Source organism: Myotis yumanensis, unplaced genomic scaffold (genome assembly GCF_028538775.1).
Source record: "Myotis yumanensis isolate MYYU_CA2020_CCGP unplaced genomic scaffold, mMyoYum1.0.hap1 SCAF_9, whole genome shotgun sequence".
Lineage (NCBI taxonomy): Eukaryota > Metazoa > Chordata > Mammalia > Chiroptera > Vespertilionidae > Myotis > Myotis yumanensis.
Window position 1 is genome coordinate 946,263 of NW_027223760.1, and position 13,925 is coordinate 960,187.

Sequence of the window (13,925 nt, forward strand, 5' to 3'; positions counted from 1 at the left end):
TATGTGAAAAGTATAATCTATAGGAATATATAATCTATAGGAATACAAAATAATATTTTTAATGAATAGCACAAAATACACCCCCCCTCAAACTAATTCCATTTACTTTTTTTTTGTTGTTCATCCTTACCCGAGGATATTTTTCCATTGATTTTTAGGGAGAGTGGAAGAGAAAGGGGAAGACTGAAACACATTGATTGGTTGCCTCCTGCATGAGCCCCTTGGGTAAGTTATGTGCCCTTGGCCAGAATCAAACCCAGGACCCTTTGGTCCTCAGGCCAATGCTCTAGACACTAAGCCAAACCAGCCAGGGCGGAGCACACATTTTTACTTTTCATGAATTCTATAAAATATAAATCTTTGTTTTACTATGGTTGCAAATATCAAAAAATTTCTATCTGTGACACGGCACCAGAGTTAAGTTAGGGTTTTTCAAAATGCTGACACGCTGAGCTCAAAAGGTTCGCCATCACTGGCCTAATCCAAGGCCATGAAGATTTGCACCCGTGGGAAAAACCCTCCCCTGTATGATGAACTCATTCTCCACGAGGGGCCAGGGCAGGCTTCGCAGTAAATGGTGCTGGGACGAGGGGGACCCATGCAGGAGGAACCTCCCACCATCCTGGGACTTGCTCTTTCTAGAGGTGCTCTCTGCTTCCCTTCACAGCACGCCTTCTCCCAGGGCCCCTCCGGGCCTGACACTTTCCACTCTTACCCTAACCCTCCAGGCCTCTTCCTCCACCCAGGGTGCTGCAGTGATAGAAACTCCCCCAAGGACAACCCCACAAACCCACCGCTGGGTAAGTGAGGCTGCCTGACAGGGAGCCTGGCAATGAAAGGGTTGAAGCAGTAGCACCTTACAACTCAGAGGGTCCTTGGAACAGGCGTGCTGAACAAGCCAGCCACCGGAGGCCACAGCTGGCTGATACGGTTTATGTGAACTGTGCAGAGTGGGTGCTTCACGCAGACAGAAGGCAGGTGAGTACTGGTCAGGGATTGGGGAGTCAAGGGATCCGGGCAGTGAAAATGTTCTGGGGTCCATGTGGCTGTCTGTTAATGTACTGAAACCACCTGGACCAGGTGAACTGCATGGTGTGTGAACCATGTCTCAATAAAGCTGCTGTAGCCCTCACTCGCCTGCACCACAACACCGCCGCAATCCAGGCCGCCACCAGGTGGGACCAAGAATCCCTCTGCTCCCCTCAGGACCACAGTCTTCTGAAAACGTAGAAAGTCCATTATCTCAGCCATGACCCATGGGATGATGACCTTACTGTCCACCGTGGAACACAGGGCCCCAGCAGCCCATGTGAGGCGCTGCTGAACTCTGCCAGGGGGGAGGTGGGGTGGAAGCGGGCGGGCGGAAGCAGCCTCAGATCATTTGTTGATCAGGCCCGGCTGCACTTTAGTAAAACATTTTTATAAAAAAACAGGTGGGTGGATTTGGCCAGCGGCTAATAGTTGCTGCCCTCCATTCCCGAGTGTCTGTCACCTTTGGTCACACCTTGACTTGCAGAAGCCATACTGATTACAATCCTTGTTACAATCTAGCCGTCTCTCAAAAGGTGTGGATAATAAATACACTGAAACTTCTTTTCTCAAACGCCTCCCATTCAAACAGTTCACGCCTCAACCTGACAACCCTTCCATGCTGATCCCTGTGTGATCAGTCACGCATCTCTCAGGTGACAAACCAAGGAGAGAATGTGCGAATATGAGTCAGTTTACCACTGTTAACATTCCAGGATATGCTGTGATTATTTTTGTGTGTTTGTGCTTATAATTACTGTGAAATTTTTATTTTTTACTGTACATTTCCTTTCCTTTTTGTTAGATTTTCATTTACATTTCATGTCCTTTTTTTTTTTTGGATCTTCACCCGAGGATATTTTTCCATTGATTTTTAGATAGAGTAGAAGAGAGAGGGAAAGAGAGAAATATCGATGTGAGAGAAGCACATTAATTGGTTGCCTCCTGCACAAGCCCCAACCAGGGCCTGGACTGGGGTGGAAACAGCAACTGAGATACATGCCCTTGACCGGAATCAAACTCAGGACCCTTAGTCCACAGGCCAACACTCTATCCACTGAGCCAAACGGGTAGGGCCCTTTTTGTTTTTAAAGTGTTTATTTATAGATAAAACAACACAATAGACATATAAGAAAGGTTAAAACAGGAAAATCATTTGGGGGTCTGGAACAGATGAATTCAATTTACATGATTTCTAATGGGGAAAAAATGAATTAAGTATTCCCATTCTACTATTCTGTAAATATATTTTTATTTTTAAATTGATTTCAGAGAGAAAGGGAGAGGGAGAGAGAGAAACATTAATGATGAGAATCCTTGATCGGCTGCCTTTTGCACGCCCCCTACTGGGGATTGAGCCCACAACCCGGGCATGTGCCCTTGACCAGAATAAAATTTGGGAACCTTCAGTCCACAGGCCAACGCTCTATCCACTAAGCCAAACCAGCTAGGGCTTAATCCACTATTTTCAACAGGGGAAATAGCCTGGCCGGTGTGGTTAAGTGGTTAGCGTTGACCTGTAAACCAGAAGGTCATGATTTGACCCAGTCAGAGCACATGCCCAGGTTGCAGGCTCCATCCCTATTTGGGGGCATGCAGGAGGCTGCCAATCAATGATTCTCTCTCATCACTGATGTTTCTCTCTCTCCTCTCCCTTCCTCTCTGAGATCAATAACAATATATTTAAACTAGAGGCTCCTCGACCTAGCCTGCAGGATCGGGCCAAAACCAGCTCTCTGACATCCCCCGAAGGGTCCTGGATTGTGAGAGGGCACAGGCCAGGCCGATGGACCCCACCGGTGCATGATCGGGCCAGGAGAGACGCAGGAGGTTGGCCAGCCAGGGAGAGACCATGGGAGGGCTCCAGGACGTGTCTGGCCTGTCTGGCTCAGTCCCCATCGGACGGACCCCAGCAGCAAGCTAACCTATCGGTTGGATCATCTGCCCCCTGGTGGTCAGTGCCTGTCATAGCGAGCAGTTGAGCGGCCTTAGCATATCACGCGCTGATTGGTTGAACAGCTGACCAGTCAACCGGACACTTAGCATATTAGGCTTTTATTATAAAGGATAGGGGAAATAAAAATATATTCCCAGACCATCCAAAAACCCTAACGAATTTCCCCACACCACCATGAAAAATGTGTTTTACTTATCTATAAAACACAGCAAGGATTCTTGGGTAGCAGAGAAGCTGAGCTTTATTGATAACAGTCTCATGGGTGGATGTGCTGTGTCTACTGAGCAATGCTACTGTGGGGCCTATACACAGGTTACTCCTTCCTCTACACAGCAGGAAGCCTCCCCAGTGAACACAAAGGAGGCAGACGTCTCCAAACTGGAGCTCACGTGTTAACCTGGCCCTGGGAAACTCAAACTGGTACCTGCTGGTGCGCTCTCCTTGCCCCCTGAGGGAGGGTCTTGCCCAAGGCTTGCTCCTACAGGCACTAGGACGGCTAAGATTGGTATTCCTCCTGACTTGCTTCTGTTGGGGCCTACCTGACACCTGTCTTAGTCTCCTTAGTGCAGTGCAAGACGGGCTGATGAGTGGCTCTGCGGCCCAGGGTTGCAGACTGCGGGCTGCGTTCAGATGCCCCCCGCTACTGCTGGGCTGCCTTGGAAGACAGAGCCACTCACCTGACAGAATGGAGCCACCTGCACCTGTGGAATGGCATGCTCCGCCTCTGGGAAAACAGGACTCTGCAGGGTGGGTGCATTCCCTTTCCTCGGGGGAACCTCTGGGTCTGCAGGACCTGTGGTGGCCGTATCTCCCTCGTTAGGGTTGTGGGTCTCTTCCTCTTGCTATTACTTTGTGCTTGTAGCCAATACTGCATCCGGGGCTTGAATGCACTGTGCTAATGCCCTAACCACGCAGGTCTGCTACTGGAAGACTGGCGCATAGACTGTGAGGTGGAATGGGTGATAGCGGGGTGGAGTCTACTCGAGGTCAAGCGAGGATATGGCCCACTTCTCCCTCCTAGTCAGTGGAATGGTGTCCGTCTGGCCAGCGGCCACAGGAGCAGAGCAGTTCACACCTGAGTGTTTCCCACATCTCTGACGACTAACAAGCCTCACCAGACTCCCTGTTTGGTCTTGGTCTGCACACAGGCCTCCCTAGCACAGCTCCCTCCCTCTCCCCTCTGCTAGATAAGCCCCTAGCCCACCCTGGCCAAGTGCGCAAATCCCCCCTCCATCAGCCGCCATTGGGGACCCCATTGTGTCAGTAATAAAGGCTATGACTCTTCCCTGTGGTCCCCGGAAGAACAGTGTGGCTTCCCTGGGTTGGAGCTCCTACAGTACAACATCATGCCAGGATTAGCAATTACCAACATTAAATTTAGTTAAAGTGCAAAAAACAAACAAAATAACCTTGCATGTTTCCCATTACTAAAATGTCAGTAATCAATGAGAAAGAAAAGAAAAACCCCGCCCGGCCAGTGTGACTGAGTGGTTGAGCGTCAACCTATGAACCAGGAGGTCATGGTTCGATTCCCAGTCAGGGCACATGGCCTGGTTGCGGGCTTGATGCCCAGGGAGGGGCGTGCAGGAGGCAGCTGATCGGTAATTCTCTCTCATCACTGATGTTTCTCTCTCTCTCTCCCTCTCTGTAATCAGTAAAAAAGTTAACCCTTTGCACTCCGAACCATTCTGGACATTGGCTACCAGCTACTCGACGCTACTTTGCGGCGGAAACGTGCATTTACAGACCCTCGTATTATTTAGTATAATTTTGGAACCAAGTAACGTATTATAATGATATTGGACTTACATGAATTGGGTGACATCGAGGAATGTATATTTGCAAAAAAAACCCAATATTTTATTGTTTATAATTTTGTACAGTATGATAAGTTTTGTAACACTCCCCAATATGCATTGCAGGCTGATTAGTGCATGTTTGACAGTAATAAGTGGTTTGACGCCTGCCACCAGGTGTTTTCCTGTTAGAACACACAATGCAGTCCCGTTTTCTTTGTCCCACATCGGGAATATGTAGTTTATTGTTTAATCCGACACAAAACCCGCTGACATTTCTTGTATATATCTTAGTAATTTTACGATATTTTGATTTAATTTCTTGTGCCATTTCAAGATAAAACTTCAGGGAAACATGCATGTCTCAAAAAGTTGCGTTGAAATAACTCAATTCCCCGTAATCACTAATAAACTGCAATGTCCCCTGAGAGGGGACATCCGAGTGATATGCTAGAATTCCGATGTCCCCTGAGAGGGGACAGCGGAGTGCAAAGGGTTAAAAAAAAAAAAAAGAGAGAGAGAGAAAGAAAAAAAAAAAACAACGAACTGCTTTTCCTGGCATGGACTTGACCTGGGGGAAGCAGTGAGACACCTGATGGAAATGACCTCCCTCCTCCTGCTTCCCACATGGCACACCCACAGGCTGCACTGTGGTCCGAGTGACTGCCCCCCAAGTTCATACATTGAATCCTAACCCCCAGGGTGATGGTCTTAGGAGGTGAGGCCTTTGGAGGTGATGAGGTCATGAGGGTGGAGCCTAGGAACAGGGTCAGCATCCTCATGAAAGAGGCCCTCCCCCCACCGCATACGCACACAACGAGAGGGTAATGGTTATGAACCAGGAAGTGGGCCCCCACCAGACGACACCACGTGGCACCCTCATCCAGGCTTTCAGCCTCTGGAACTGCGAGAAGTGAATTTCGGTTGTTTCTAAGCCAGCCAGCCTGCAGCATTTCAATCCAGCAGCCTGGACCGGCAAAAGTGGTCAGTGAGGAGGAGGCCAGCATCGGGACCCTGACTTGTTCTGACTTTAATGGGAGGGAGTTTCCGCTGGGCTATTTAACCTTTTCCTTCCTGTTATAATCCAGCTGCCTTTTAGGATGGTCGGCAGGTGTAGCCCTGGGGCTCCTCAGGGGCCAGTGTTCATAGAACTGCATACAGCACATGCAGCACGAACCGCACTGCACAATGACGGTCTCCCGTCCCACACACTGTGAAATTATTAGAACCTGACAAGGATCATGTTCACACTCTTATCAACCAGACCCCAGGAGAAGATGCCATGTGCGGCACACACCACTGCGGGTCTTCTACAAACACAATCATATGGTATGTTTCCCATGTTTTCGGCACCATCCCAATAATTCCCCTTAAGTAACTACTGTGCATGTCAAGTATAAAGATGAGCTCTAGTTATTAGTGGAAAGTGCTCTTCAGGGCTCATCAAAATCACGTAAGAATTCTGAATGAAGGTCTCCACAGAAACCATCGGCTACGATGCAGACACATGGAATGTCACCCTCCTGGTCAGAGACCATCCCCGCGAGCCGTGTTACCTTTCCAAGCATTCTGCCCAGGAAGTAGTAATGTCTGGCGAAGGAGTCCCCCACGAGCATTTGCGCAGCAGGGTTGGGGTACAGGAGGCCCTCGTTCGTCGTCTTGAAGAAGCCCTGGTTAGGGTTGAAGCCCGACTTCAGCAGCTCGTTCAGGAACTCCCTGAAGATGCCGCCACCGTCGATGCCGGCTTCGTCCAGGCCGTGTGCATTGAGCAGGTGGACGCGGATGCGCTTCTTCAGGTCGGGCTCTGGGGGGTGGGAGCAGCAAGAACAGTAGAGACACTTTAATGCAGGTTCTACACACAGGGTCCCCAGAGCCCTCAACGAAGGGGGAAGTCCCTCTGCATCCATAGCAGAGTGAGGGCTGCGGTGTGGAGATGAGGAACAGTCACCAGCTTATTCCCAGGGGCAATGCAAACAAAGATGCCCAGAGAGGAGGGAGTGGAATTAGGGCATGAGGATAACACTGGAACAGAGATTATTACCAAGAAGGCAACAAAGGTAAGTGAATAAAGATACCTGTGAAATGAACGACCCTGTGACTGAGGCCAATGCCACAGGAGGGCAGAACACCAGAATCTAACCACCACTGAAAACTGATACTTGGCTGAAAAGGAGGACTTTTTTTTGGGACAGAATGAGAGGAATCCCCACCCAGGTCTCCTAAGGACAGCACCACCTGGGGAGGACTAATGCATCCCGACAGGCCGCCATGAGCACAGCAGGTTTCCATCCAGTGCCAGATCCCGGTACCCACAAGCCCTTCCCTCTTCCCTCCTGTGTTCTCCAGGTGCTGTGCAGAGGAGGGAGTGCAACACATGAACGAGAGCCTCCAACCCCATGATACACAGGTGTTGGTACTTCCGAAGTCCAAGAACCTGGTGTGAATGTTCCATAGTGTTTTGAACATTACTTCCAGTGTGGCCTACAGTCTGGGCCCTCACACACAGCAGTTCCCACTGTCTCACCGAACGGTCACCTAACCCACCAGCAGGGACCACAGCTGCACCAGGTAAGCCTGGCGAGCTCTTCCTTAAAGTCCACACGCTATTGGGGAAGGCGAACCCAAACCACCCTCCTACGCTCCGCAAAGGAGCCCACATTGAACGCCCACCCTGAGCTAGATTCCGTCCCTTCAGCTCCTCTAACCACCTTCTGGGGTCAGGCCCCTATTCTGCGGTGAGACGACCACAGGCCAGCGGTCCACCTGACGACACCGAGTGAGCACACGGGCCGTGCTGCACCTTGGAGCTGCGCCTGCTCCCTGCAAGCAGAGGCTCTTCTCTACTCAAACACATTCTTTCACTTTTAAAATTTCACTCCACTTACAGAAGAACATGCTTTCCACTGACGATCAAGTTCCACAAATAGTTATTTGTTTCTAGTATTTTGATTGATATGTTTACAAAATATGTCCAATCTCAAGTTCTAGTGAAATGCCGAAAGCACCCAAGCAGACAACCACGGCTGCCGCACAAAGCTGCAGCTGGCCTTCTCACCTTACACATCCTCATAACGCCCAGGCCAAGGGTGGCCAGCCCGGCCAGTGTGATCAGTGGCTGAGCGTCAACCAATGTTCCAGGAGGTCACAGTTCGATTCCCAGTCAGGGCATGTGCCAGGGTTGCAGGCTCGATACCCAGGAGGGAGCGTGCAGGAGGCAGCAGATCAGTGATTCAGTGATGTTTCTCTCTCTCTCTCTCTCTCTCTCTCTCTCTCTTCCCCCCCCCCACCTCCGTCCCTCCCTCTCCCTTCCTCTCTGAAATCAATACAAACGTATTTAAAAAACAAAAATATACTTTAAATAGGGATGAACTATTGCATCCTTTACCTGGGTATTACGAGGATGTGTCATAGATAATATTTCTCAAGATCATTATCATTGTCAGCAGTTAGCAAATTTTTTGTAAAAATTCTAAGCATAAAAATTTTGTAGGTGGGAAATGTTCAATCACTGTCCACCTTACGCTGCGGGACTAAGATTCACGCTACAGGACGCTGTTCTAAGGAGGTCGCTGTCTCTGAGACGCAGCACCATCCACACACGTTGCCCTCACAGGCTGAGCTGTCTGCGGCTCCCGTCAGCCACCCCTGTAAACAGCAAGACCACAGCCCAGCATGTGCTCAGAAGGCAGTGTCTTCTAGGGACCGTGCCACTACATGTTCCTAAGGACAGATTTAGAATATCTACGCACACAGGAAGGCTTTAGTGAGGAAAGCCTCAGTGAGCGGTTACTTTGATTTTAGCTTAGTATCCTTTCTTCTTCAGGAAAACAATGTAATAAATCCTGCCCAGTAAAGAAGTAACACTGGAAAGCAGGGGTGAGCGAGGCTCTCGGGAGAAGACATGGCACAGGTCAGCCTGCCCCAGCCACCGTCACCATGACAATGAGGACATCAGGAGCCACTGCGTTGCCATCCCGACCCTCCGAACAGTCCCCACATTCTCCCATGGGCAAGGCCCAGCCCACACTGTCACCATGGGAAGTGCTGCGATGAGGTCCCCGTGCCAAGGCCTGTGTCACTATTTGCTCAGCGCCCAACTGCGGAGGGAAGCCACTCCACTTCTCCGAGCTCCACCCGGCCAACCTGCAGGTGACGGGGGCTGGTACCCACACTGCAGAAAACTGTCCTGAGATGGAATGAGATAACCGCTTTCCATAAAGGATGGATCTGCTTTAATGACTAGATGATATATGGGGTAATCTATTAACTAATTATATGTAAATGATCAGTCAACAGAGCACTTCAAACTGATTCACTAAGTAAATTAAACATTCTAAGATAATATTTAATTTTACTAATTTGCCTAGTAAAATACTAAATAATTTTAACACATGGTTTAAAATTTCGTACTAATAAGAATTAGAGAACATCTGTAAAGATTTAAAGCATTATAACGCATATTACACATATTATGAGAAGATTTTTCCCAATCCATTAAACTGAATGCAATTATCAGCTTGCACTTATGAGGTGGAGTATTATCAACTTTGAATAATTTCTAAGTTTAAGGACACAGTAGGCAACTGGGGTTTGCTATAATTGGGCAATATTAATGTCTTAAAAAAATCACCTACATGAAGTAGTTTTAAAGCCAAACTCACGGTAAGCACACACACTGACTTGGGGTGAAGCGCTCACACGGGCTGCACCTGCAGAAAGCCCAAGTCTACCATGTGCAGGCGTGGTGGCCTGGCTGTCCGAGCCTTGCTGTACCCTCACCTGTAGACCTGTCTCTTGTCCCTGAGTCCTAGGTCAAGTCCCGCCTCTTCATAAAGCTCGCCAGCATCCTCCACACTCAGCTCTGCTCTGCGCTCTAGGACAACATAGCTGACTTATCATTTCCTGTGTCTTCTCCCCAGGCTCAATCACAAATCCAACCACATCCACTGCCGCCAGCTGTGCACTGAACCAAGGGTAGGGTTCCTCCCCAGAACTCCACAGCTTCGACTGCGAATACAATGCGACAACCACAACGGATTCACGACAGCCTGTGGGTCCCAAAGGAGGAAGAACTTTCCCCCCCAAAGTATGTGAGACAAGGAGTCAGAATACCTGAATCCCCCTCATTCATACATAACACAGAACATAATAGCCCAGGCAAGAGTGACCCATCTCAGCTCATGGCATCCGGCCCGAGGTCTGTGGCGCAGACTAAGTGAGAAAGGGAACGACACCCAGTGCCCCTGCACGCAGCGCCTGGGCCAGAGCGCGTGGCCTGCAATGTGACCCTCCTCACTGTTCCCACAGGACAACCCCAGCTAGCTCTTTACGCAAAAGCAAGCAAACAGAAAACCACCCAAATGAGAGGTTTTGCTTTCCTGGCAGAAAATTAAATTGCTCCTCTTAAGAAAAGGTGCTGTCATTTCCCACCAGACCTGTGACCGGGTCCTACCAGCGTTTCTTTTCAATCTCCTGCATTGATTTAACACAATATCATGGACTCCACATTCTGAAGCTAAAATGATTCATATATAAATTGATATCAAAAGTTTTAACACTGGGTGTCAATCACTAAACCAAGACAAAATGTGTCACTGACCTCTACATGCTGCCCAAATCATTGGTGCATGTAACCCTCTTATCTCTTAGTTCTGCCCTCAAAGCACACTGCTTCTTTAGAAGTCTGGATTGCAATGGCTTTTATTCTAGTGCATTTAATTGGGCTGACAATTGATAGCATTTACATAAGCAGGTAATTGTATACAAAATACTGCCCATCCCACTGGGGGGAGCGGGGACCAACTCAATATCTGAAAGGCTTGTGTGGCAATCCTTATCTGTCTATCCTAGCAATCTTATTTGATAATATGCACCTCCCAAATTTGAACCCCTACATTTCAGTTTTAAAAGGTCATTGCAGGACAAGATGATGGACACTCATTTTTAAATGATTATCTTTTTCTAAAATGATCCCCCGGCACCCCTACCACATGCAAACATGACACAAAGAGAAGCATGCATACCATTTTCTGGGGAAAGTTTGTCATAAGCATCCTCATAAATATAATTCCTTCTTATTGTGACATTAATTCCATCCAGAAATGGGCCATCTCCTTGAACTTCTTGCTTGTCTGCATAAATCAACCTTTGAAAGATCTAACACACAGGGAAAATTATAAGGTTATTTGACAAAACAGAATTTTTGTTATAAACATAAGCAAACAAAACTGCTAAATAAATCTTAACTTTTGTATTCCCATAAATCTAAAACCAATTTTAAAGTATCAAATATTGATTTTATGCCTTATCTACAAATGGTAATATTTGTTCATGTGTAACATTGCTCTTTTCCCCCATTTTTAATAAAAAATATATTTTATTGATTTTTTACAGAGAGGAAGGGAGAGGGATAGAGAGTTAGAAACATCGATGAGAGAGAAACATTGACCAGCTGCCTCCTGCACACCTCCCACTGGGGATGTGCCCGCAACCAAGGCACATGCCCCTGACCGGAATTGAACCCGGGACCCTTCAGTCCGCAGGCTGACGCTCTATCCACTGAGCCAAACCGGTTTGGCTCCTTTCCCCCATTTTACAACAAATTTTAAAAATCCAACCCTATAGTATATATTCAGTATTTTCTTTTGTAAACCCTTCATAAAAATCCAGGAGGTGGAGGAAAGAAAATTAAATTGCTCCTCTTAAGAAAAGGTGCTGTCATTTCCCAGGGCTCCTTCGTAGCCCAGTCCCAGCCCCTCTCGTACAGCTGTATACGAACATTATAGTAAGATCTCCATAACGATAAGATGTAAGCAGTTCTTTAGGCAAAGCTCCAGCAGAGGGAGCTCAGGAGCCATGCACAAGCGGCAGGGGTGCATGTCTCCCAGAAGAAGCTCTAGCTGCAGAAGGAGCACATTCTGTTCATCTCAGAGAACCGCCAGCAAAGCCTCCAAAAGCAGGTCAGTGTGAACAAGTTCTGTGCATTAGCCAACAGTCACCAGATATAAAGTGCACATCTCTATAACACCATGTGCAGAGGTGTAGCTTTTAAAAAAATTAGTGTCTTAAAAAATAATGCAACATTTACTAGACAAAGAGTACTGTACGGCTCCCTTTATTAAGAAACTAGAGGTTTGGCGCACAGATTTGTGCCCTGGTGGGGTCCCTCAGCCTGGCCTGCGGGGATCAGGCCAAAACTGGCTCTCCAACATCCCCCACGGGGTCCAGATTGCGAGAGGGCGGTTCTCAGGTGATGCACCCTGGAATCGGGCTCCCTCCTCTCTGGTTCCGGGTCCGTCACCTGAGAACCGCAGCTGCCAAGTCACCCCAGTTTGGCAGCCCCTGCGTTGAGCATCTGCCCCCTGCTGGTCATTGTGTATCATAGCTACTGGTCAGATGGTTGGACGGTCGCTTAGGCTTTCATATATATATAGATGATAGCCTAACAGGCTTTTTAAGTAGTTACAAATATTTCAAGTTTGTACGGACACATCTGGTTGGATTACACATTTATAAATTGCTGTTACCTATTACAATCTGATGCAAAAAATATAAATTGTACTATTAGCTAGCACTAGGCCACTTCAGAGACTCTTTCATTTGTGTTCCTTTTTCACACTGAAATGATATGAAATACTGCACACCCTCTCTGGAGAAAGTCGGCCTACCTTTACCCGCTCTTCAAATGGAACCACGAAGGGCAGCTCCGTCAGGATGGCGAGCTGTCTTTCCTCAGATACAGACAGTGGAGGTGACTCCAAACCCACTGCAACACAGTGCAAACCTGTGTTAGGTACACGTACCCTCCTGTCCAGACCCCCAAGGATACGCTCTGTATGGTTCAACTTACAGACATTCCAGAAAGGGCAGAGCTATGGGACTACCAGGAACTTGAGGCTGGTGGGGGAGAGGGGCTGGGACTGGGCTACGAAGGAGCTCGAGGTGGTGTGTGGTACATGTTCAACAAAAATCACAGAACAGGACATGGAAAAGATGAGTTCCATGGTCTGTGAATAACTCCCCTTGCTCACCATCCAGGGTGGACTGCAGGGGGCCGATCCTCCCCATCCGTCGGAACCTCCACACGTGTCTGGCAGCTGGCACGTACAGCTGGGTGACCTATGGGATCAGCAACGCTACTTAGTGCTGCCCCCCCACCTGTCCCAGGTGAGCTGGTGGCCATTTTATGTTTATTGGAGTTTGCTAGGTCCCTCTCTGACCTCATGTCCTTTTCAGACGACCTGCTCATGCCCTCGCACACTTACTGTGTGATTGTTTTTTTATGTGCCTCAGGCATGAAACAGCTCTGGCCACCGACACAGGCATCAAGCTAGGATGAACTAAGGACTATACATCTGCTTTGCCCCTGACTGATATAAGAGCAACACCACCAATCAGGTGTCTCCTTGCCCATTGCCAGGGGGTGTGACTGTTTTCTCTAACACATCCCAGGGACATCTCTGCTGATGTGTAACACCGTGACACACTAACCATCATCCATATGACTGCTCCTCCCTCCCACTGTCTCTAAAAATCAATGAGAAAGATATCCTCTGGTGAGGATTAGCAATAACAACAAAACAATGGGGTCAGTCCTTCGCATTTACCAAAGTGGCCGGTGCAGCTCTTTTTCTCTTTAGGCTCAGGAGCTCGCAGGCTAAGCACATCTGACATCTGGCCCCTGGCCCACTGCACCTGTTCTGAGTGATGTGTGCTATGCTCCACCCCCCCACCCCCCACCCCGCCGCCGCCCCACACCTGAGGGAGATCCTCAGCTGGCCCCTGGCTCTCCCACACCACCTTCTGCACTGCTCGATCCTCCAGCAACAAAGCACCATCTTGTCCAGGGCTTCCCAGACCTAGGACTGAGCCCCGGACTGACAACTTTCTTTTTAGGGGGAGATGCTGTTCAGAGGCCCCACCCTGGGCCCTGGCCGTGCTCACTGGCACAGGACCTGTCATGGTTTCAACCTGGCCAGTGGACAGAGCCAGAAGCCACGTGGTTAACTTAATTAAGCGGGGACAGAGTAATGCTTGTGAAACTGTTCCAAAATGCCACTTTCTTTAGCATTTCAGTAGTGCCCCTTGTATCTCCTGTATCCTCCATCCCCAAGATTCTGAAATGAACCTAGTCATGCCCTTTT

At 48.6% G+C, this 13,925-nt stretch overlaps 1 protein-coding gene and 1 pseudogene across 4 annotated transcripts in view; both read right to left on the minus strand.

The window, feature by feature from the left end:
- Positions 1 to 13,925, minus strand: part of UBE3C (ubiquitin protein ligase E3C) — a 121,073-nt gene that overhangs the window by 26,067 nt on the left and 81,081 nt on the right. For all 4 annotated transcript variants that reach the window (XM_070423566.1, XM_070423565.1, XM_070423567.1 and 1 more), the window contains exons 15-18: positions 12,813 to 12,900; positions 12,450 to 12,547; positions 10,806 to 10,938; positions 6,339 to 6,586 (exon numbers count right to left, since the gene is read on the minus strand). In XM_070423566.1, the coding sequence (XP_070279667.1) occupies positions 6,339 to 6,586; positions 10,806 to 10,938; positions 12,450 to 12,547; positions 12,813 to 12,900 (567 nt within the window). The remainder of the gene's footprint in view (positions 1 to 6,338; positions 6,587 to 10,805; positions 10,939 to 12,449; positions 12,548 to 12,812; positions 12,901 to 13,925) is intronic.
- On the minus strand, positions 13,062 to 13,206 carry LOC139017119 (small nucleolar RNA SNORA48; annotated as a pseudogene).